Source organism: Hyperoodon ampullatus (assembly GCF_949752795.1).
Source record: "Hyperoodon ampullatus genome assembly, chromosome: 9".
Classification (NCBI taxonomy): Eukaryota; Metazoa; Chordata; class Mammalia; order Artiodactyla; family Ziphiidae; genus Hyperoodon; species Hyperoodon ampullatus.
Genome location: NC_136922.1, coordinates 76,836,563 through 76,858,697, shown reverse-complemented (window position 1 = coordinate 76,858,697; position 22,135 = coordinate 76,836,563). Strand labels below are relative to the sequence as shown.

The following is a 22,135-nucleotide window of genomic DNA, read 5'->3' as shown; positions in this document are numbered from 1 at the left end:
TAATAAAAAATTATTGCTTCATAAATAATTATAATTTAGTACATTATTGGGAAAAAAATTTAACAATCCATACCTTGATGAAAACTCCAACTAAACAAGAAAATTGAATAAAGCTAAGAAAAAAAGCACCACTTGTTTGGAAGAGTGTCAATTACGTAAAATTTAAGAAAACTTTAGATGGAGTCAGCAACAAAATATTTCCCTCACCTGAAATGGAAGATAGTTTCAAGTTGCAAAATCTAAAACATGTTATAATTTTGGTTTATTTAACGGCTTCTTTAGTTGGTAAGGTAGCAATCAATTAGATATTCTGCAAGTAGAATCACATTTAAAATGGTCCCAGGGCTTCCCTGGTGGCACAGTGGTTGAAAATCTGTCTGCCAATGCAGTTTGATGCCTGGTCCAGGAAGATCCCACATACCACAGAGCAACTAAGCCTGTGCACCACAACTACAGAACCTGTGCTCTAGAGCCCGTGAGCCACCACTATTGAGCCTGCATGCCGCAACCACTGAAGCCCACGCACCTAGAGCCCGTGCTCCACAATGAGAAGCCACCGCAATGAGAAGACTGCAACGAAGAGTAGCCCCTGCTCACCGCAACTAGAGAAAGCATGTGCACAGCAACAAAGACGCAACTCAGCCAAAAATAAATAAATGAAATAAATTAATTAAAAAAAAAAAAAGATCCCATTATATGCCCAGGAGTGGGATTGCTGGATCATATGGTAGCTCTATTTTTAGTTTTTTAAGGGACCTCCATACTGTTCTCTATAGTGGCTGCACCAATTTACATTCCCACCAACAGTGTAGGAGGGTTTCTTTTCCTCCACACCCTCTCCAGCATTTATTATTTGTAGACTTTTTGATGATGGTCATTCTGACCAGTGTGAGGTGATATCTCACTGTAGTTCTGATTTGCATTTCTCTGATAATTAGTGATGTTGATCATCTTTTCATGTGTTTTTTGGCCATGTGTATGTCTTCTTTGGAGAAATGTCTATTTAGATCTTCTACCCATTTTTTGATTGGGTTGTTTGTTTTTCAATATTGAGCTGCATGAGCTGTTTGTATAAGCAACCTAAATGTCCATCAACAGAGGAATGGATAAAGAAGATGTGGCATATATATATATATATATATATATATATATATATATATATATATAATGGAATATTACTCAGCCATAAAAAGGAACGAAATAATGTCATTTCCAGCAACATGGATGGACCCAGAGATTGTCATACAGAGTGAAGTAAGTCAGAAAGAGAAAGACAAATATCATATAATATTGCTTATATGTGGAACCTAGAAAAATGTTACAGATGAACTTACTTGCAAAGCAGAAATAGAATCACAGAGGTAGAAAACAAACTCATGTTTACCAAGGGGGAAAGAGGTGGGTGGGATGAATTGGGGGATTAGGACTGACATATATACACTACTACATATAAAATAGATAACTAATGAGCACCTACTGTATAGCACAGGGAGCGCTACTCAGTGCTCTGTGGTGACCTAAATAGGAATGGAATCTAAAAAAGAGTGCATATATGTATATATATAACTGATTCACTTTGATGTATAGCAGAAACTAACATAACATTGTAAAGTAACTATACTCCAATAAAAATTAATACAAAAATAAAATAAAATGGAATAAAATGGTTCCATTATATAGATTCAGGACTTTGCAAAGTATATTTCACATGAAACAATGACTTCATATAATAACTTGAAAATATTTGTGTTCAGTATTGGTCCTAGTCTACAATAACAGTGTTACAAATGGATTCTACTAACACATTGCTTTAGGCTACTGAGATTCACTTACTGAACACAGGTTTAACAAAGCAAGCAATGTTTAAATCTCACCCTCTGGCCAGGACTTATTGAGAAGGAAATGTTCTCTAATATGGCATTCCCACCATCTGTATACTTCGCTGTGAGGTCTTTCACGGTCATTCGGCCCCCTGAGGGCCAGATGTCATCTTTCTTCACATGTTGATTCTCGATAATCATAACTTTCGAGAGCTGGCCATACTTGGATGGTTTCAGTGACTTGTTAGGTTTACCGTCTTCTGCTGGCATATCAATAAACTTAAAGACTCGGCTGACAGATCGCATCTGAAATAAAAATAATTTTTAATTATTTTTAATTTTTGTTTAAGAGCTGCAGACAATGTCATAATTAGTTTGCTGTTTCCTAAAAAATAACTTGTAAGATGTGAGATGTGATGTGTAATTATTGTAAGATGTGATGCTAGCTAGTCGTCACTTGGTTATTTGTTAGGTTTTTCAATGAACTAACGGGAAATAATTATAATAAAATGTTTTACACCTCTAAACCACTACATAAGAGTCTTGCCTTACTCTCACAGTACGTTAATAACTATCACAATTCTATGTCAGCTGGGTGGTAAGTGGACTCTTGAGGCTTAGTAAATTTTTTTTTTTAGTACGCGGGCCTCTCACTGTGTGGCCTCTCCCATTGCGGAGCACAGGCTCCGGACGCACAGGCTCAGCGGCCATGGCTCACGGGCCCAGCCGCTCCGCGGCATGTGGGATCCTCCCGGACCGGGGCACGAACCCGTGTCCCCTGCATCGGCAGGCGGACTCCCAACCACTGCGCCACCAGGGAAGCCCCAAGGCTTAGTAAATTTTGAAAAACTTCACAATAATCTTCAAACTTAAGTCACTGGCATATATCTGTAGTTAAATATTACATTTTTAATCTGAATTACTTAAAGATCAATTTCCATTGCTGAGCAAAATGTGACTGTGTATAAGGGCTGTATTTAAAATTCAACTATTTTTAAAATTAATTTATATTTTAAAATTTATTTTAGTGAAGTATAGATGATTTACAATGTGTTACTTTCTGGTGTACAGCAAAGTGATTCAGTTATGCATATGTATATAAATTCTTTTTCATGTTCTTTTCCCTTATGGTTTATCACAGGATATTGAATATAGTTCCCTTGCAAAAGTAGGACCTTGTTGTTTATCCATTCTATATATAATGGTTTGTATCTGCTTACCTCAAACTCCCAATCCATCCCCCTCCCCCCAACTGCCTTGGCAACCACAAGTCCATTCTCTATGTCTGTGAGTCTGTTTCTGTTTTGTAAATAAGTTCATTTGTGTCATATTTTAGATTCTACATATAAGTGATATCATATAGTATTTGTCTTTCTCCTTCTGACTTACTTCACTTAGTATGATAATCTCTAGTTGCATCCATGTTGCTGCAAATGGCATTATGAAATTCAACTATTTTTCAAAGGTGCTTAAATTCTTTAACAAGAACATATTTCTCTGAACAATTATAATTTATTGGAATTTGGAATGTGATTTTTAAAATAGCCTGGCATATAATAAGCATCCAATAAATATTTGAAAAAAATTTTTTGGGGGGGCTGAGATACCAGTTCCTCTTAAAAGAAGCACTGCCTTGCAGCTGAACTCTGGTTCTCTCCTCAAGTAGATTTGAGGGATTTTAGAACATAGGAAGCCTATGCCTCATTTCTAAGGTGGAGCCAGGAATGAGGAGGGCCTTAGAGAAGCTTCCAGTACCCAGCATGGCACAGGAACAACAGAGTGGACACAGATGCTTGGCATGTCTAGACATAGGTAACTTGACATAGCTTCAGATTTTCTTGTATTTCCAGAATGGTGCTGAAGGGAAGCCAAAGAATCCCAATGCTTTGATCCCTTAGGGTCTTCCATTCCTCAGAGACATGGAAGCAGCTGAGAGAGAGAGAGCTCACCTAGGGAGAGCTCATAATCAGGACCAGAAGGACAAAGACCCAATATACCTGGACTGTACACCTCTAGGTCAGAGATAGTCTCGGAGACAGTAAGCACAACAAGGGCCAGACGTCCCCTCCTTCAGTGTCTTGGTATCCTGTAAACTCCACTCACAATTTATTATAGATTCACTTCTAGGAAGATCTCTGTATTTGCTGAGGTTGTTTCTTCCACTCGGCGGAAGGAATGTTCAAATAGAAAATAAATTTGACTATAGCACAAGTAGTCATATTTCTCATACACGTGATTTCACAGCCAAAGATTCATACCTGCAATCAGGGATGGATCCAGGTTTGGTGGAACCTGAAACTTAAGTAATTTAGGGGGCTCTTCTTAAGAAAAAGAATATATATACAATGAAATCTTAGCCATAAAAAGGATGAAATATTGCCATTTGCAGCAACATTGATGGATCTAGAGAATATCATACTAAGTGAAGCAAGTCAGAGAAAGATAAATATATGATATCACTTATATGTGAAATCTAAAAAATAATACTAATGAATATCTACAAAACAGAAGCAGACTCACAGATACAGAAAACAAACTTACGGTTACTAAGGGGGAATAAATTAGTAGTATGGGATTAACAGATGCACACTACTATAAATAAAATAGATAAGCAACAAGGATTTATAGGGAACAATATTCAAAAAGAGAGAAGAAAGAAAAAGAATTAAAATTCTGCATAGAAAATTAAGTATAGGGTCTTCAAAGGGTTCCATGCAAGTGAGAGAACGTGAAGCTTACATCTCATGGGCTTCAGCTAAATCCACTGTGGCTATTACAGTAAACTTATTCAAGCATTGTTTGTTGTACCTTCCCCATCTAGTGTTTACTATCATGCAGTCCCTTAATAAATCTTTGTTCATAATGAATTAATGCATTGTTCTACCTCATATGCAGAAAGCAGTTTCTGAGCAGGGAGAATGACAGTGCTGTGAGGACCTTAGCAGGAAATCCAGGCTGCAGTTGTAGCCTTGGCCTCTCAGCCTGAAAATATACATTGCTATTTGGATTAGAAGGAAGTTGTAACATACCAAACTATTTTTAGTCTCATATATTTGTCTTCATTGAGCTTTTTGAACTAACTTATTCCTGTCTCTAATTTGGAATGTCTAAACATTTTCAGGTGATAGGTAAAAACTGCTATGCCATTGTCCAGCTATGTAGATGGAGCTGGATGGAAATTCAGATTTGGCAATTTTCAGAGTTCTGTAGACGGAGTCGGGCAAACTCCTTAACCTTAAGCTGCTGCTTCTGTGCATAGAAAAGTGTTTCCCGAAGAGGAATGAGGGGGAGGCTCTGTCTAGCCCACTGACAGCAAAGTCTCAACGTAGCCGTTACCAGCTTAGGTGGGAGAATGTGTCTTAGATTTTAAGAAGTAAATGATGAAGCCAAAATGAGACTCAGGCACTGAAACATCAAACCTTTCCTCACATGAAGGGGAAAACTTGATATAATTTGCACAGACTTCTATAAATTTGGAGTTTAACTAAAATGAAGTGGGATGTTTGCTTGAGTAGCATCTGCTTTAAATTTTTGGCTTGATTATTTAAATTTATTGTGCTCAAAAAATTCTCCTGAGTCAATCTTTAAAACTGAATCTCATTATCTTTATGATAGCATCTGTATCAGGGGTCCCCAACCTCCAGTCTGCGGACCTCTACAGGTCTGTGGCCCGTTAGGAACAGGGCCACACAACAGCAGGTGAGTGGTGGGCCAGCGAACAAAGCTCCATCTGCCACTCCCCATCGCTCCCCATCGCTCGCGTTACCTCCTGAACCAACCCCCCAACCCCTCGTCCGTGGAAAAATTGTCTTCCACGAAACCGGTCCCTGGTGCCAAAGAGGTTGGGGACCACTGGTCTAAATTACTAATCTAAGCATCAGGAGAACAGAGTCTTTTGGGAAAAGACAGCTCCACAGCCTCATCTCAACTTTATAACAGATATATTTAGTGAAAAAGAAAATGATTCCTGATTTTCCTTTCCACCTTTTGTTAACAAAGAGGGAAGAAAAGGCTTAAAGATCTATTCTAGGGCAAGTCAGGAAGCCAGACTCCTCTCCCTCACAAAATATTGCTCATTTTCCTTTCATCCTTTTGGTTATTTGGAAAGCAGTACATCAAAATTGTGCATGAACACCTAAACTACGTGCTGTAATACCCCAAAAGCCATGATGATAGAAAATATGTTTCATAAGCCTGAGATCTGGCTGACAACACTGTAAAGAGTTTTCATAACTGGTTGTTATAGGAAGATTATAAGAAATAAATGTGAAGAGAATCATCTAGAAGAGTGACATGTGAAAAACCACACATTTTGCAAGAGAAATTTTCAAAATGTGAAGTACATGAAAGGGAGGATTAAAGTGTTTTAAATCATAGATTCTTCCTGGTAGCCCCAAACTAAATGCTTTTCAGAATCAACTAACTAGAGACCTGAGACCCAACACCACGTTAGAGTCATTGGCATAATCTTTAAGCCATGAATATAGACTTAAGGGATAATGGTTATCATGGAAACAGACTCTGCCCAAAACATATTCTTGAAATTCTTGTCTATCTTTATGCGCCTATTACTTATGCTCCTAGAGCACTTAAAAAGTCAATCAAAACTGTATTGTTATAAATTATTAACAGCATAAGTGAGTTACTTATAGTATACTATAAATTCTAACCCTTTGGAAGTTATTATAGCTTGCTATTTAACTTGTGGCAAATCACATGGCAAGTCAATGTCACTTTTTCTGACTGCAAGAAGTGAAAAAGAAAACACATTACAACTAATGACAAAAGACATATCCTAAATAACCGTAGAGGTATCAAATATGTTGTGCCTATTTCAATAATTAAGAGCTTAATAATCAAGGTACTAAGTGCCAATAGGCAAAGGAAGACTCTCAAATTTACCTATCTGAAAAGGTCTGATATCACTTATTGAATCTACTACTCAAACTTGAACTCTTTCTGGTGTTACTGTTTTTTAAAAGCACATGATAGGCCATCAGCAAGTGCTTGGTGAATGCAATTGGGTCTATGTGGTATCCATTAAACATATTTCAAAGGAAATCTCAAGAAGAGAAGATTTACTAAAAAACAAAATCCAGAACAACCATTCAAAATATTTTCCCAAGGTTTTGATTTTCTCTAAGCATCTTAATTTTGAGATAGTGCAACTTCCCCAAGTTCTCTATCATTAAGCACCATCCTTTATATGTCTTTTACAGATTTATATGTGTAATTGGTTAATATACAGGGCAAAAATAATTTGCTGATGGTCTGTCAGTTCCAAAGTAAATTCTATCCCATAGACCAGAGGTCAGCAAAACTATGGCCCAATGGCCGGATCCAGCCACATCCATTTGTTTACATTAGCTTTGCCCTACAAAGGCTGAGTTGAATAATTGCTGTAGAGACCACATAGCTCACAAGGCTGAAAAAAGTACTATCTAACCCTTTATAGACAAAGTTTGCTGACTCCGTGCCATGACTCACAGAAAACTGGAGTGAAAATGAATCTTAGAGACCATCTAATCCAGTGATTCACAAGTCTAGATATACAAGAATCACCTGGAACACTTTTTAAAAGATAGACATCATGCCTGGTCACCTTGCCCCCAACGAAGAGAACTGCTCTAACGAATCTAAGAGGATCCTAAGTAATCTCTATCTTTATAAAGTTTCCACATGTGCTGTCAGGTTGAGAACCTCTGTTCTAATCCATTCCTTCTTGGTACAAATGAAAAATTCTAAACCCAGGAAGTTAAAGTGACAGGCACAAAGCTCAACAAATTTTCCAAACTTTTCCACACTCTCGCAATCCCTTCAGGTTCTCATAAGCCTCTCCTACTAATTCAAGACCCAAGAACATCTTAATGGTGCTTTCTTTGTCTTTGTTGGTTCTGGTAACACACTGGTTCAGAGTTCTTTATCAGCTCTGACAACTGCAGTGGTGAATGACCTAATCATTGGACATGAGCATTCAGGGACAGTGGTAGATACGTGTGATTCCTGAGAGCACCTGGAATAGTGCCTGCATACATGCCAATCAAGACTTGAAATCTTTCATAGGTTCAGAAGAGAATGTCAGAGCTAACAGAAGCTTAAAAATTTTCTAACCAAACTGTTTCATTTACAAAAGAGAAAAGTGAAGCCCTCAAGTGGGTTATGACTTGCCTAAGGCCACACAACTTCTTGGTCGTAAGGCCAGAGTGGAACACAGAATAGAAAGTCACTTTGCAGGATAGAAATAGAAAGGCTGGGTGGAAAGAAGTCTTGGGACAGAGGTCATAAGTGGAAACTACACCACAAAGACTCATGAGAACAGAAAAACAAAGAAAGGTGTTATCAAGAGGACATTAAAAGGAGGTTAAAAAAAATAGGAGGAGTGAATCCTCCCCTCAGATTCTCATGGCAGAAACTACTGTCAATGCAATAGAATTAGGTATCAGGAGCATTGAAGAAAAGGCAGGCTCCCCACTTCTCCTCCCATCAGGTTTCTTGTTGGTCATTGTACAATCAGTCACTTGATCTTTACTGGAACCCAAAATAAACACAGTCAATAAAAGGACAAAGGAGAAACAGAGGGAGTTTCTATTGACAGAAAACTCTTCTCAGATTACATCAATCTTGCAAGAACTTTCTGGAAACTCATTAACTGGAATCTAACTGTGAACCGTACAGAGGCACAGTCTTCCCTGCTCATCCCGGCGGCTTCCACACTCCTGTGTTATTAGGAATACACTCTATAACAGGGATGGCTTATCTGCTGGTGCAACTGTTGAATTAAGGCAGTGGATACTATTCATATGCTCAGATCTTTTAGCTGTGCTCACTAGGATGTAGACAGTCCTGAAAACAGATGAATTGTCAACTGCCTCATTCAAACATTGAGACTATGAGTGTGGGCAATTCACTAGTCACCAGACGGCTTGATAACCACTAAGCCTGAAACATCACCTCATCACCTTTCATCCTTTCTACCTCTTATTTATTTAATTTTCACTCATTCACAGAGGCAAAAATCTAGGTATGCACAGCCTATTTAAGATATATAATGTTTAAGTAGCTAACAATAGGAGACAGAGAAGCTTTATGGTACTAAAAATGGCAGGCATCTTGTGAATCCAAATAAAATAAATAAGTACACAGCTTTGTTAATTAAGAACACAAAAATTTTAAGATAATAGCTTAAATATAGTATGTGAGGAATGGAGCTAAAAAGAATTAACACTTCTCTTTTCATCCTATCTACAGAATAGTGTGAGATACACAATTGAAATGAATAGAGAGACATACGTGGTATTCATGTTAAAATGAAGAGTGAATTAGAAATAATAGTTTTTAAAACACTGTGATATCAATTGAAATAATTGGAAATCCCCTAACATGGGGGTTTCTAGTGGGAATTATTAAGTTGGACTCTGATAATTTTACTATTTTAAAATTTTCTGGGGTTATTCACAACCTATTACACTATGCTGTTCATAAGGTGACAATGTTCACATGACTTTTTTTCCAAACTGCTATATAAAACTAGGCAAACAAGTAGGTAGAAGTTTCGTTCACTTTTAATGGTCTCTTGATACTGCAAGCATATTTTGAGGAGATTCCAAACAAGAGCTTATGCCCTAAAATGTCAAGTCTACTGGAAGACATTCTATCACTGTGTTTTATAAACACCGGGAGGTGTCAAGTTAGTAGTTGGATATATATTTAGAGGGCAGGGGAGTGGTCTAAATTAGAGATATGAATGTGCAATGCATTGAGAGATGATTTCTGAAGCATGGAGTTAGATAACAGCTAGAGAAAGTGTAGATAGAGGAGGGCTGGAATACAGCTGATGTTTAGAGCTCTGCAAGAAGATGAGAGGCCAGCACAGAGAACTATGGAGGAACCAGACAGGTAGCAGGAAAACAAGGTGGGAGTAGCATTACCCAATCGAGAGAAGAAAGGATCACAAGAAGGATGTGTCCATGGCATAAGTAGCTGCTGAGAGGTTGAGAGAAACAAAGATGCTGGCTCTGGAAAGATGTTGGTCATGAGTGCTGGGGATGATGGAAATGAAATGAAGCAGGTTATGTAAAGAATGGGGGGGGGAGGAAATGGAGTCAGGCACTCTTTTAAGAATTTTTGCTGAAAATTGGTCAAAGAAATGGAGTGCTAGCTGGAGATCAAGGGATGGCAGTTTGTTTTTTTTTCGGTGCTTTGTGACCGCCTGGAGGGGTGGGATAGGGAGGGTGGGAGGGAGGGAGATGCAAGAGGGAAGGGATATGGGAACAAATGTATATGTATGACTGATTCACTTTGTTATAAAGCAGAAACTAATAAAAAATATATATATATATCTTTATTGGAGTATAATTGCTTTATAGTGTTGTGTTAGTTTCTGCTGTACAACAAACTGAATCAGCTATATGTACACCTATATCCCCATATCCCCTCCCTCTTGAGCCTCCCTCCCACCCTCCTTATCCCACCCCTCTAGATCATTGCAAAGCATCAAGCTGATCTCCCTGTGCTATGCAGCAGTTTCCCAGGATGGTAGTTTTATGTTAGGGAGAAAGGTCCCACAAAGAGAGGTTGATCGCATATCACTGGCCTTTATACAGGAGCGAAGACACAGAGGGCACTGGAGCATATGAGTAGTGGTGCAGAAGGGTGGTGGAGAGAAAGGAGGGAATTCTTTCTGGTTGCATGTTTTTTTCTATATAGTATGTAGCAAGGTCATTGGCTGAGAATGCAGGTGGTGGAATTATTGGAGCATCTGAGAAGAGACAAGAAGGTGGGAAAGAACCATCTTAGGGAATAAAATAGAGAATTTATTAGGAAAATGTAACAAAAGGGTTGTTGACCAGTTCTGAGTGCCAACATCTGAGATGTGCAATCAGTCATAAATGCAAAGATACCTGAGGTTGTGATGAGGAAGTGTTATCCTCCAAATATTACCTCTACTGTTTGAAAGAGAATGAAAGCTAGGCACCTGGGTTAAGCAATGGATGAGCAGAAGAAAAGTCATATTGCCATTTTTATAACTTCGTATTTCTGTTGATGGTTGACTCTTTGTTCATGCCTAAACCCAGCCAGATGCATAAATGAAATATTCTTTCCAAGTCTAAAGACATTTTTTTCTGAGTACCTTTGTACTGAAAAACTAAAAGTGTGTGTCAAACAAAACACCCTGTTTACTGCATTTTAAACTCAGGTCTAAATCCATTTCAGAACTCAATAAAGTAAAGTGAGTTTTTACTTCAGAGGTCACAAGGACCTTTAGTGTTAACATATATGTAAACATGAAATTTGAGGGCAGACCTCTCTCTCCTTCTACTTTCAACATAGGCTAGGTGAAAACCAACAGGTTACTGGACAACTTTAGCAGTTGCAGGGGTGGAAGCAGCAAGATGGGAATTAATAACTAGATAAAGGCCCAGGAAAGACCAGTTGTGCTGTTTGGCAGGGAAATGAAAACTAACATGATCACTTTGATATTCAAAGAAAAGAAAATGACTTTAAAAAATATGATGAAATGCAAATATTGATACTTTTCATAGATTGTATTAGAACATAATAGTTTTTTGCAAAGATCCTTTTATGCCAAGAGGTGAAACAATGTCGGAGGTGAAACAATGTCAAAGCACAGGTCACAAAGCCCAGGATGACCATGTGAAAAACTAGAGAAATAAAAATGCCTGAAAGAAATTTTAATGGAGATTAGACATGCAAAACAGACAGACACCAAACAGAGGCTGTAGAGGCTGTTACATAAACCAAGCAAATTAATGTGACAAACAGAAAGGAATTGTACATATACGAGGTAAAGAGATGCTTTCAGATAAAGAAAATGAAGTGAAGTGCATGAGGATTTTAATCGTAAAGTCAAAGTTATAGAAAGTTTGAACAAAGAATTAAATAGATGCCAGCACAATATTTACTTACTATCTTCCTGCTATTTTCCAACAGAAACATTTTAAAGTACATTTGCAAGACTCAACCCCAAAAGCATAAGAGCTAAGTGAGGAGATGAATGGCATCACTAAAAAGAGCTGGTCGAACTCAAAAAAAAAAAAAAAAAAGTGATGTTAAAGGAAAAGAAAAAACCCTGCTATAAATCAGGTTAAGGTTAAATTATGTTTCAATGAATTACTACAATGCTTTGGTTAAATAAAATATTAAGTCACATAGACAAGAAGAGGGCATGAAAAGGTTTGGATTTTCCCTATAGAAGTATTTTTTATAATGATACTTGTTCTGACAGGAACTGATTATACAAATTTCACAGCTGAACCAATGTGTGCATTTTGAGAACATGTCAACTGTCTCAGAGAATAATAAAAAGAACCTAAGCCAAAAGGGTAATAACAAGTGTTATACAGTCATTCCCAACATGGGTTTCTAGACCATCCACAAATAAAGTATTGGATGTCTGATTTTGAATATAGTACTCCAGCTAGACTAATAGAAGTTGATGATGAAGCTATCCAGACCAACTATACCATCTGATGAAAATTATGCATTTTTTTTTTCTGCAGTATGCAGGCCTCTCACTGTTGTGGCCTCTCCCATTGCGGAGCACAGGCTCCGGACGCGCAGGCTCAGCGGCCATGGCTCATGGGCCCAGCCGCTCCGCGGCATGTGGGATCTTCCCAGACTGGGGCATGAACTCGCGTCCCCTGCATCAGCAGGCGGACTCCCAAACACTGCGCCACCAGGGAAGCCCCATATGCATTTGTTTTTTAAATAAAAAGGGGAAATATGCCTTGATTCCATTTATCTCTCACTCTTGCTGACATGGGATTTGTGCGCTGGACACAGTGTTACCTCACATACATTACTGCAGACTCTGCACTCCAAGGAACCAAAACAAGAGAAATCACAAAACCAAAATATGGTCTTTGTACACACTAATAAATTACATAAATATGTGGCAATATTGACCAAGCAAAAAGAGAAGGCAGTGATAAACACTTAAGAATGAGAAAGGAGCTACCACCAAAAAAAAAAAAAAAAAAAAAAAAAAAAGACTGTGGAATTTTTAAAAATATGAAAAAATATTATGAAAAATGTAATGCTGATAAATTTGAAAACCCAAGATAGGGGAGGATTTCTTAAAAAGATACCAAAAGCACAAAACATAAAGGAAAATACTGAAAAATTTAACTTCATTAAACTTAAAAGTTTCTTTTCATCAAAAGATACTATAAGCCAAGCCACTGACTGAAGGACCATGTTTGAAATGTAAAGAAGTGACAACTGATTCAGAATTCATAAACTCCAACAAATGAACTAAGAAAAAAACCAATCTACTTGAAAAATGAGCAATCGAAATGCACAAGCAATTAACAGACAAGGAATCTCAAATGGCCAATAAGTATGTATTAAGCTGCCCTATCTCCTTAGCATTCACTTCACACCCATCAGATTTCCAAAATTAAAAAGTCTGACAAGAATGGCTATCATAAGAAAGTCTACAAATAATAAATGCTGGAGAGGTTGTGGAGAAAAGAGAACCCTCTTACACTACTGGTGGGAATGTAAATTTGTGCAGCCACTATGGAAAACAGTATGAGGAAGTTCCTTTAAAAAATTAAAAATAGAGATACCATTTGATCCAGCAATCCCATTCCTGGGCATATGTCTGGAAAAGTTAAAAACTAATTCGAAAAGATACATGTACCCCAATGTTCACAGCAGCACTGTTTACAATAGCCAAGACATGGAAGTAACCTAAGTTACATTGACAGATGAATGGATAAAGAAGATGTGGTACATATATACAATGGAATACTACTCAGCCATAAAAAAGAATGAAATTATGCCATTTGCAGCAACATGGATGGACCTAGAGAATATCATACTAAGTGAGTAAGTCAGAAAGAGAAATACAGATGCTATATATTATCACTTATATGTGGAATCTAAAAAGTAATACAAATGAATCTATATACAAAACAGAAACAGACTCACAGACATAGAAAACAAACTTATGGTTACCAAAGGGGAAAGGGAGGGGCGGAGGGATAACTTAGGAGTATAGGATTAGCAGATACAAACTACTATATATAAAATAGATAAGCAACAAGGATTTACTGTATCTACAGGGAACTATATTCAATATCTTGTAATAACCTATAATAGAAAATAATCTGAAAAATATATAACTGAATCACTTCGCTGTACACCTGAAACTAACACAATATTATAAATCAACTATACTTCAATTAAACCAAAGTCCGACAATATCAAGTGTTGCATGTCATAGCTATGGACCTCTGAGAATTCTTATACTCTCTTGATGGGAGGTTAAACTGGTACAACAGATCTTAGAACAATTTGGCACCATCTAGTGAAGTTGAACTTGGGTGAATTCTATGGCCTAGCAATACCACTCCTGGATGGCTATCCTAGAAAAATCCCGGGCAAGGAGACTGCAAGAATGTTCACTGTAGCACCAGATCTTGATTGTGGCTATTTATGTGGAAGAAAGAAGAGTTATGGGTTTAATGAGAGATAGATAGTGACCTTCAATTTTTTTTTTTTTTTTTTTTTTGTGGTATGCGGACCTCTCACTGTTGTGGCCTCTCTCGTTGTGGAGCACAGGCTCCAGACGCGCAGGCTCAGCAGCCATGGCTCACGGGCCCAGCTGCTCCGCTGCATGTGGGATCTTCCCAGACCGGGGCACGAACCCGCGTCCCCTGCATCGGCAGGCGGACTCTCAATCACTGTGCCACCAGGGAAGCCTGTGACCTTCAATTTATCCGTAGTGTTTTATATCTTAAGCTGGGTCTGGGGTATATAGTCATCCCTTATGTTATTACCTATACTTTTTGGTTCATCTGAATTTTTTTTCATAAAAGATAAAAAGAATAATACTTACCAAGCTATCCACATCTATGCTAGAGTTTACGGCCCACTGTAGTGTACCCATGATATTCATGGCTAAAGTTAGAATAATCCCAGCTCTTCCTTCTCCGTCACCTATAGGTGGAAAAAAGATATAAACAAACTTTATGCTATTTCTCTCTCCTGTGAACCACTTTATGTATTCCTAGAAGAGGGCACATATTAAAGTTACATTTTGATTCTGTGCCAGTTTTAACCATTTTTCATCTCAGATCCCCACAGCATGTATCCCAAGTAATAATATGCCCTGTATGTAATAAGTATTCAACCAACATTTTAAATCAAAGAGTGACTGACTATTAGCAAAGAGTTGCCCTTTTTTAAATGCTTCAGATATTGAAGGGGATGTTGGTGTTGGGTAAATATCACTTTTATCCCTTCTACTATTACTCTGTAAGTAATAATACCTTCAAAGACTACAATGGATAATGGAAAAAAAGTACTGTGTCTGAATAAGCTCCTCTACAAAGAAGTCAAAAGTAGGAGAGATATATGTGTGAGCAGCATCCAGAAGATGTTTAGATGTGCTTCATGCCTTTGTGAGGAGGACTTTCTCTGCCAATCAGATGCTGTTGGCAAGAAAGAACTTCAAGTTTCACGGGGAAGTCAGAACTCACGGGTCTGTCATTTGGAAAAAGAGAAGACTGCTCTTTATGTTAAAAAAAAAAAAAAATTGACTCGTTCACCCAGGAAGAACAATACTTAAATATCTAATTAGAGTAAATAGTTTTTAAGGGCTAGAGGGGACCAATAATTAAAATTCATAAATACTCTCTATTCATGGCCCTAAAATTTTTCTAATAGGAATGTTCTTAAATTATTATAAATTTAGGTTATCAAGTCTCAATTGAGAGTCAGTCCTTGCATCTGTAATGCACGATAAAACTGTCATAGGGTTCTAAAATTGGGAGAAATAATTCATCCCATTATTATGAATTGAAAATTTTGCTTCTACAATTCCTCTAACAGAAGACAAACCATAGATAGCAGGTATGTGCTTTTAATACTAAATCATTTATTCTAAATAGGTAAGATTTATCCAGGGCCCCAATATATTACTCATTCTGAATATTAAGATGAGAGTAAGATAAAATTTTAAAAATAATAACAATAATAAGTAATATAAGATTTTCAGGTGCTTACCATGGACCAGGCACTACACTAAGTGTTTTATACAAATTATCACATTTAATACTCACCACAAACTTATGGGATAGGTACTATTATTATGTTTATTTACACATGAGGAAAATGAGGGCTTTAGAGAAGTTAATTAAAGTGTACAAGTTACCACAGCTGAAGACCAGCAGAGGCAGGGCTGTTATTAGCTGTGTGGCTAACATTCACTCTGGCTGGGCATCTGATTTAATGGATAGGTCCTGAACTATACTGATTGCTAAATGCTTTGACTATCATGCCTGGTAAATCGGGACTCAGTCAGATCCTTAACCATTATGTTATAGCACATGATATATTGGTTTGAATTCACTGTTAACAAATCCTTGTTCACTCAGCCCTCTTGGATCCCATTTCCAATAACTTAATTAAAGGCAAATTTTTTAAAAATTCTGAACCGCAAAAGAAATTTTATTTTGTTTTAAAGTTGCCCCAAATTACTGTACTGCTAAGGATTTAGTTCATTTGCCTGCCCCCTTATATTCCTTTCATAGAGTAATTTCCCACTGCCCTAGGCTGAGAGAACAGTGAAGGCGGGGAATCCACTATTCTCGCGACACCTGTGTGGATGGCAGGTGGACCCTTCAGCCAAAATGAGCCTGTTTTCTGTTCTTGCCCATACTTGGTAACTGGACAGAGGAAGTCAGCTGTTCATTCAAAGGGCCTGAATGGAGAGGCCATATAAGGTCACTGTAGCACAGCTCTGGGACATCAGGGAAACCAGTCTTCAGAGAAAGAGAAATGAATGAAGTAGCCAGAGGAAGGAATGGGCACGGCCAGCATCCAGTCTCCAGAGACGGGAAGCTCTGAGTCTGACTCTCCACGCCTGTCCCATTTTCCCTGGAGGCTCTGTGTGCCTCCCGCCCTGTGCTCCACGAGGTCCTCCTATAATTCTCCAACACGTGCTTCATTTTGTTTGATCCAGATTCTATTCTTAGAACCAAACGACCCCTCAGATTTGGCAGTCACTCTGAATCTCTGTCCACAGTCACATATATAAGATATTTCAACCTTTCTTATAGCTCAGTAATTCACCTTTTTTAATTAGAAGAGCTCACTTGTCTATATAGGTTTTCATTTTACTTACAATGAAATATTTTACGTTTTTCACCCAAAGATCCTAAAACTCAGAACATTTGTATTTGAAAAATATGGCACTTTCACCTAAGTTATTTCACTTCTATGGCAGTTTTTCACCATGCAAAGTTCACATTAGGATGACAAATTGCACCAACAGGTGGTTAAAAGAACAAAACTTACCAGGGATGGGGATTTTGTGTGTATCTGTATATAAATTTGGTTGTGTCTTTTCCCCTATTCAGAGAGTTCTTTAATAAAGAGATCTATTACTTTTGAAGCCAAGATCCTTTATCAAAATGAGAGTCATGAGATGGTTTTTTTCTTTGAATCACAGATTTGTTATCTGACACTCCTTGTATCTCAGTTTTTCAGCTGTATACATCTCTAATTCAAAGAAATCATTCATTCAACAATAAACACATTTTTTGATCAATAAACTCTCAAGAAATTGATTTAAAGATATCTAAAATTTTTAACCTATAAGAATGTAGCATTTTATTGGTTGGCAAAGCTTTAAATTAAATGCTTAGCTAAATAGTTAAGGAGCTCATAGTACCTGTTGTTAAAATGGAAATGAAGGTAACAGCAATGAAGAAGAGGACAAAAATCATTTCTATTCTCATTTGGAACCAGCGCAGTGTTGACAGATACAAGAACCAGTTGGCAGTATGTAAATTCAGAGCTTTGTGGAACAAAGTTTCAAAGTAAGGCTGCCGTCCAAAGGCACGAAGTGTCCATAGTCCTTTTAAGCTCGTAACAAGATGAGTGAAAATTGGACTTCTTCCTGTGAAATATTCCCATAGAAAATAATGCAAGTCATGTAAACACATAATGCAAATTCTTACTTTAAAAAGAGTAGCTTAAAGAATAACCAAACAACAAATGTCATTGGTTAAAAAGGCTTTTCATTCTGGTGTTGTACTTTGAATAGATGCAATCTGTTATTTTTTTTAATGTTACCCATTTTACTTGGTTACCATGGATGGGAACTTATTATAAAATCACTGCCATTATTTATTCATATTCCTTGGCTACCACTGGGCATTGTTTACCTGACTAATCCTAAATTAATCAGAGAAAATGTTTTTCTTTTGAGACAATTTATTCAAGGCCTCAATTAAGAAAGTTTATGTGACTTAATTTAGCAAATAACCTTCAATGCAGAAACACACTGGAAATATATCCCCTGAAAATGCACCCAAACAAGGGCCATTACTGAACAATGTGCTTCCCAAAGAGCTCAAGCAGTGTTTGGGGGCACACAAAAAGGCAGACCCCCAGGAGAGAAAGGAAAGGTGTCTGAAAACAAGCCAGAGGGAAGAATTTTGTCCAGTATCATTTGGGAACACAGACTAACATTTAGTAATAGTAGCACGATCTTTTCAAATTTTAATTTATATGATTATGAATGGATATCACATACATCAAGCCTCCTAAGACTCTATATACTTGTTTTAAAATCAAAATGAAGTCACATGGTCATTAATTAATAAAAACAACCCATGTGTGCTTTATAATTTACTGTTTCCTTTTTCTACTTATACTTTTTTTGGGGGGGATAGTTTGTGGTTTAACATTATATTTTAAATCTGAAAGAAAACAAAGGTCAAATTCTCAATAATAATACTTAAGATCTAATGAATAACAAAAGTATGAGACCCAAGAGAGTTATATATGATGAGAATGTACAGAGATGGCCTGGATCACAGTTGAAACAGATGTTTTTAAAAGTCATTGTCATATAATGCAAGAGTTTAAAAATAGGAAAAAAATTTTGGAAAGGTACATAAATCACAGATAAATATCCACGAATAGCTCTTGTGATATTTTCCCAGGTGAGCATTACACAGGCTGCATCATACCTTCAGATTCCAGCTGTTTGAGTTGCTGTGAGGTGCAGAGGAAGTAGGCTCTCAATAGAATAAAAGCCGCTATCACTGGCACTGTAGCTAGGAAGATGTAGGGTTGTAAAACTGAGACTACCGCCACAGCCCCAATCACAATTAATAACAACTGTGGGATCAAAGAAAATACACTGGTAAGTAAATAGTTCCATGTTGCAAAGTGGACAAGGTATGTTAGCAACATCTTTCTAAATAGGGTCTTCACATTCTGTTCCATTCTTAATACGGGGCAGGTATCTTCCTACTGGGAAGGCAGCCACCTCAAAGTACATTTTTCATAAGTTCTATCAAAATTCCAAAAATTGTTTAGGTTGCTCATAATATTTTGAAGTTTAGAAAACACGGTATTCTTGCATCTTAGTATATATTCACTTCCTATACACTTTAAAGTGCTGTATGATAAATAAATTTTAAATGAACATAATTTTTTTCTAGCCTAGGCTTCTTTTAAAATAAACTTAAAAAAATAAAAAATAAAATAAAATAAAATAAACTTCATATTTTAAAATAATTTTAGTATGAATGTGAAATTTTAGGATTTATTTTGTTCAGACAATTTCTGAAAATTGGGCATTCATCTTGGAGCCTTTTGAGTCAGAAAAATCTGGCAGGCTTTGGTCATCTAGGCAAGCTACTTAATTTCTCCAAACCTGGTTGATTAACATTTAAGATTGAAAAAAAAATATACTTAATAAATTTCACTCCACTTCCTGTTTTTGTTCCTGTTCCTTAAAACAACTGAAGATGACCTAGAGGCTCAAAAAAAAAAAGAAAGAAAAAAGAAAAAAGAAGATTTTGGGGGTATGGCTGATTTAATTTGAAATTAGACCACTTTTCTCTCATATATTGTTAAATGAATTTTGTGTTTCAGTCAAGCCCATTCATTAGAGACATATCTTCACATTATCCACCCCCAAAACTGGATCCTTGTGGGCAGTCTCAGAAACAAGTTAACCATATTGGTGTTCTTCAGATCAAGTTCAAGGCTTAAATTCTATATTTCCAAAGGACACTAAATCCATACATATTAAAAAAAATCTGCTAACATTTGTTCCACAATATCCCATGTGAATAAAGCATAAATAAAGTAACTGTCACAACAAGGGTTGAAAAATAAACCTATCATAACATCTATCTGATAATCACTGAGCCAGTTGTCTACCAACTGCCATGGGTGACCCATGTATTTTCCAACGGATACAGAAATACAGAACATTTTGGTAGATGAAAACATGAATAAGCGTGTAACTAAGATCTGCACAAATCTTCTTTGAATGGGTTGTTATGTTCATCTAAAGCTTCGGATGATCATATCTCAATGATACTTTTCTAGGGAAAATGCCTCTAAGGTGTCCATTATCAAATTCTACAATAAGCCCTTCGCTCATTCTCGTTCAACAAATACTCAGATAAGTACAGTGCCAAACACTGGACTAAGTACATATGATGACTCAGTAATCTAAAGAAAGTCTTCTCTATTCTGTTCTTGCCCTAAAGTTCCACCAGTACAATAAGAAAGCCTCAAACGCCTTAGTTACTACATGACAAGACTTCATCAATGGCGAAGGACTCAGTTTTTTAACTGAGGGTATTTATTTCTCAGAAATAGGATCTTTTGAAAAAAAGAGAAAAATTAACTTCCAAGCATTGTTTACTAGGAAATACAATTTAATTTAAATGGGCCACCATATTAAGTACCAGTATGTCTGAAAGACAAATGCTATTGCATTGGCAACATGGAAACGTTCAGCTACTCCATTAGAATCAGGGGTTGTTTTTGTTTGCTGTTGACAGTTGTAAATGGCACTGTGTTCATTTCTCTTGTGCTATTTTTACCATGTAATTCCAACCTGGAGCTGTTGGATTATAACAATGGGTGGGGAAAGTGATCATTGTTTTTTCTTTGTTTTTTTTTTTTTTAACATCTTTATTGGAGTATAATTGCTTTACAATGGTGTGTTAGTTTCTGCTTTATAACAAAGTGAATCAGTTATACATGTACATATGTTCCCATATCTCTTCCCTCTTGCGTCTCCCTCCCTCCCACCCTCCCTATCCCACCCCTCTAGGTGGTCAAAAAGCACTGAGCTGATCTCCCTGTGCTATGTGGCTGCTTCCCACTAGCTATCTATTTTACGTTTGGTAGTGTATATATGTCCATGCCACTCTCTCACTTTGTCACAGCTTACCCTTCCCCCACCCCATATCCTCAAGTCCATTCTCGAGTAGGTCTGTGTCTTTATTCCCGTCTTGCCCCTAGGTTCTTCATGACCTTTTTTTTTTTTTTTTTTAGATTCCATATATATGTGTTAGCATACGGTATTTGTTTTTCTCTTTCTGACTTAATTATTGCTGATATGGTGGAGATTCTTAGGAATGACAATGTAACTATGTTACAATAGAACAGGAAGAATTGTGCAGCCAACCTAACCAAGATATCACATAGGGTTTGAGAAGAATGGAGAAGGTGGGTAAAACTGGAAATGGTGAAATAGTCACAAGGTAGATTTCCAGCGATTAAAATGATCCAGAATAAAGCCCAAGCTGAGAAGTGAACAGTAAATCTAAGCTTTGAGGAAAATAACTCTATTTGCTTTATAAGGAACCATCCTTAGGCATTGAGGTCAGAAGCTAATAATTTAGCACTTGGGCAAAGCTAAAGGCACTGGTTTAATATGTTTGATATTCTAATTATACAAAGAAACTTTAAATTCTGTCCTAGTTTTTAATTCACAGTGAAGAAGAAACAAGTCATTTCAGACCAGGTATATTAGTGAGAGGACAACAAAATAAATAAATAGAGGGACTTCAATACAAGATGGAAATGTGAGTACAGATTCTAATTCCCGTTCATCCTTACCCAAATCCTAAAATTCTAGGGGGAAAAAAATCAAGACTATAAAACCTGCAGGGCACCAGATGATAAGAATGAAGGATCACTTTGAAATCATTTAGAAGGTTAATTAATTAATTGATTGATCAATAAATAGATAATAAATACCTATTTAAAACCAGGCAATGAACACCAGACCTGGAATTTAATTCATAATTGATAGTTAGTCCTTGAGAATTTTTAAGCCAGGGATTAATGGGATTAATAGAATGAATAAGGGAGGAAAAAAGATGTAAAAGACACAGTAGAGATCAAAATGGCGGGACTCACTGTGTATTCATATATTAGAGTAAGACAGAAAGAATAAAAAAAACCTAAAGGTTTTGAGGCTGACAAGAGAAGATTTGCATATTTTAAAACATGGAGGCTTC

At 36.9% G+C, this 22,135-nt stretch overlaps 1 protein-coding gene across 1 annotated transcript in view; it reads right to left on the bottom strand.

Annotated features, from left to right (window-relative positions):
- Positions 1-22,135, bottom strand: part of CFTR (CF transmembrane conductance regulator) — a gene marked incomplete at its 5' end in the record, with an annotated part of 186,642 nt that overhangs the window by 37,210 nt on the left and 127,297 nt on the right. Inside the window, 4 exons of the mRNA XM_079711019.1 lie at positions 1,875-2,126; positions 14,686-14,786; positions 17,524-17,751; positions 18,830-18,980. Coding sequence (XP_079567145.1) covers positions 1,875-2,126; positions 14,686-14,786; positions 17,524-17,751; positions 18,830-18,980 — 732 coding nt within the window. The remainder of the gene's footprint in view (positions 1-1,874; positions 2,127-14,685; positions 14,787-17,523; positions 17,752-18,829; positions 18,981-22,135) is intronic.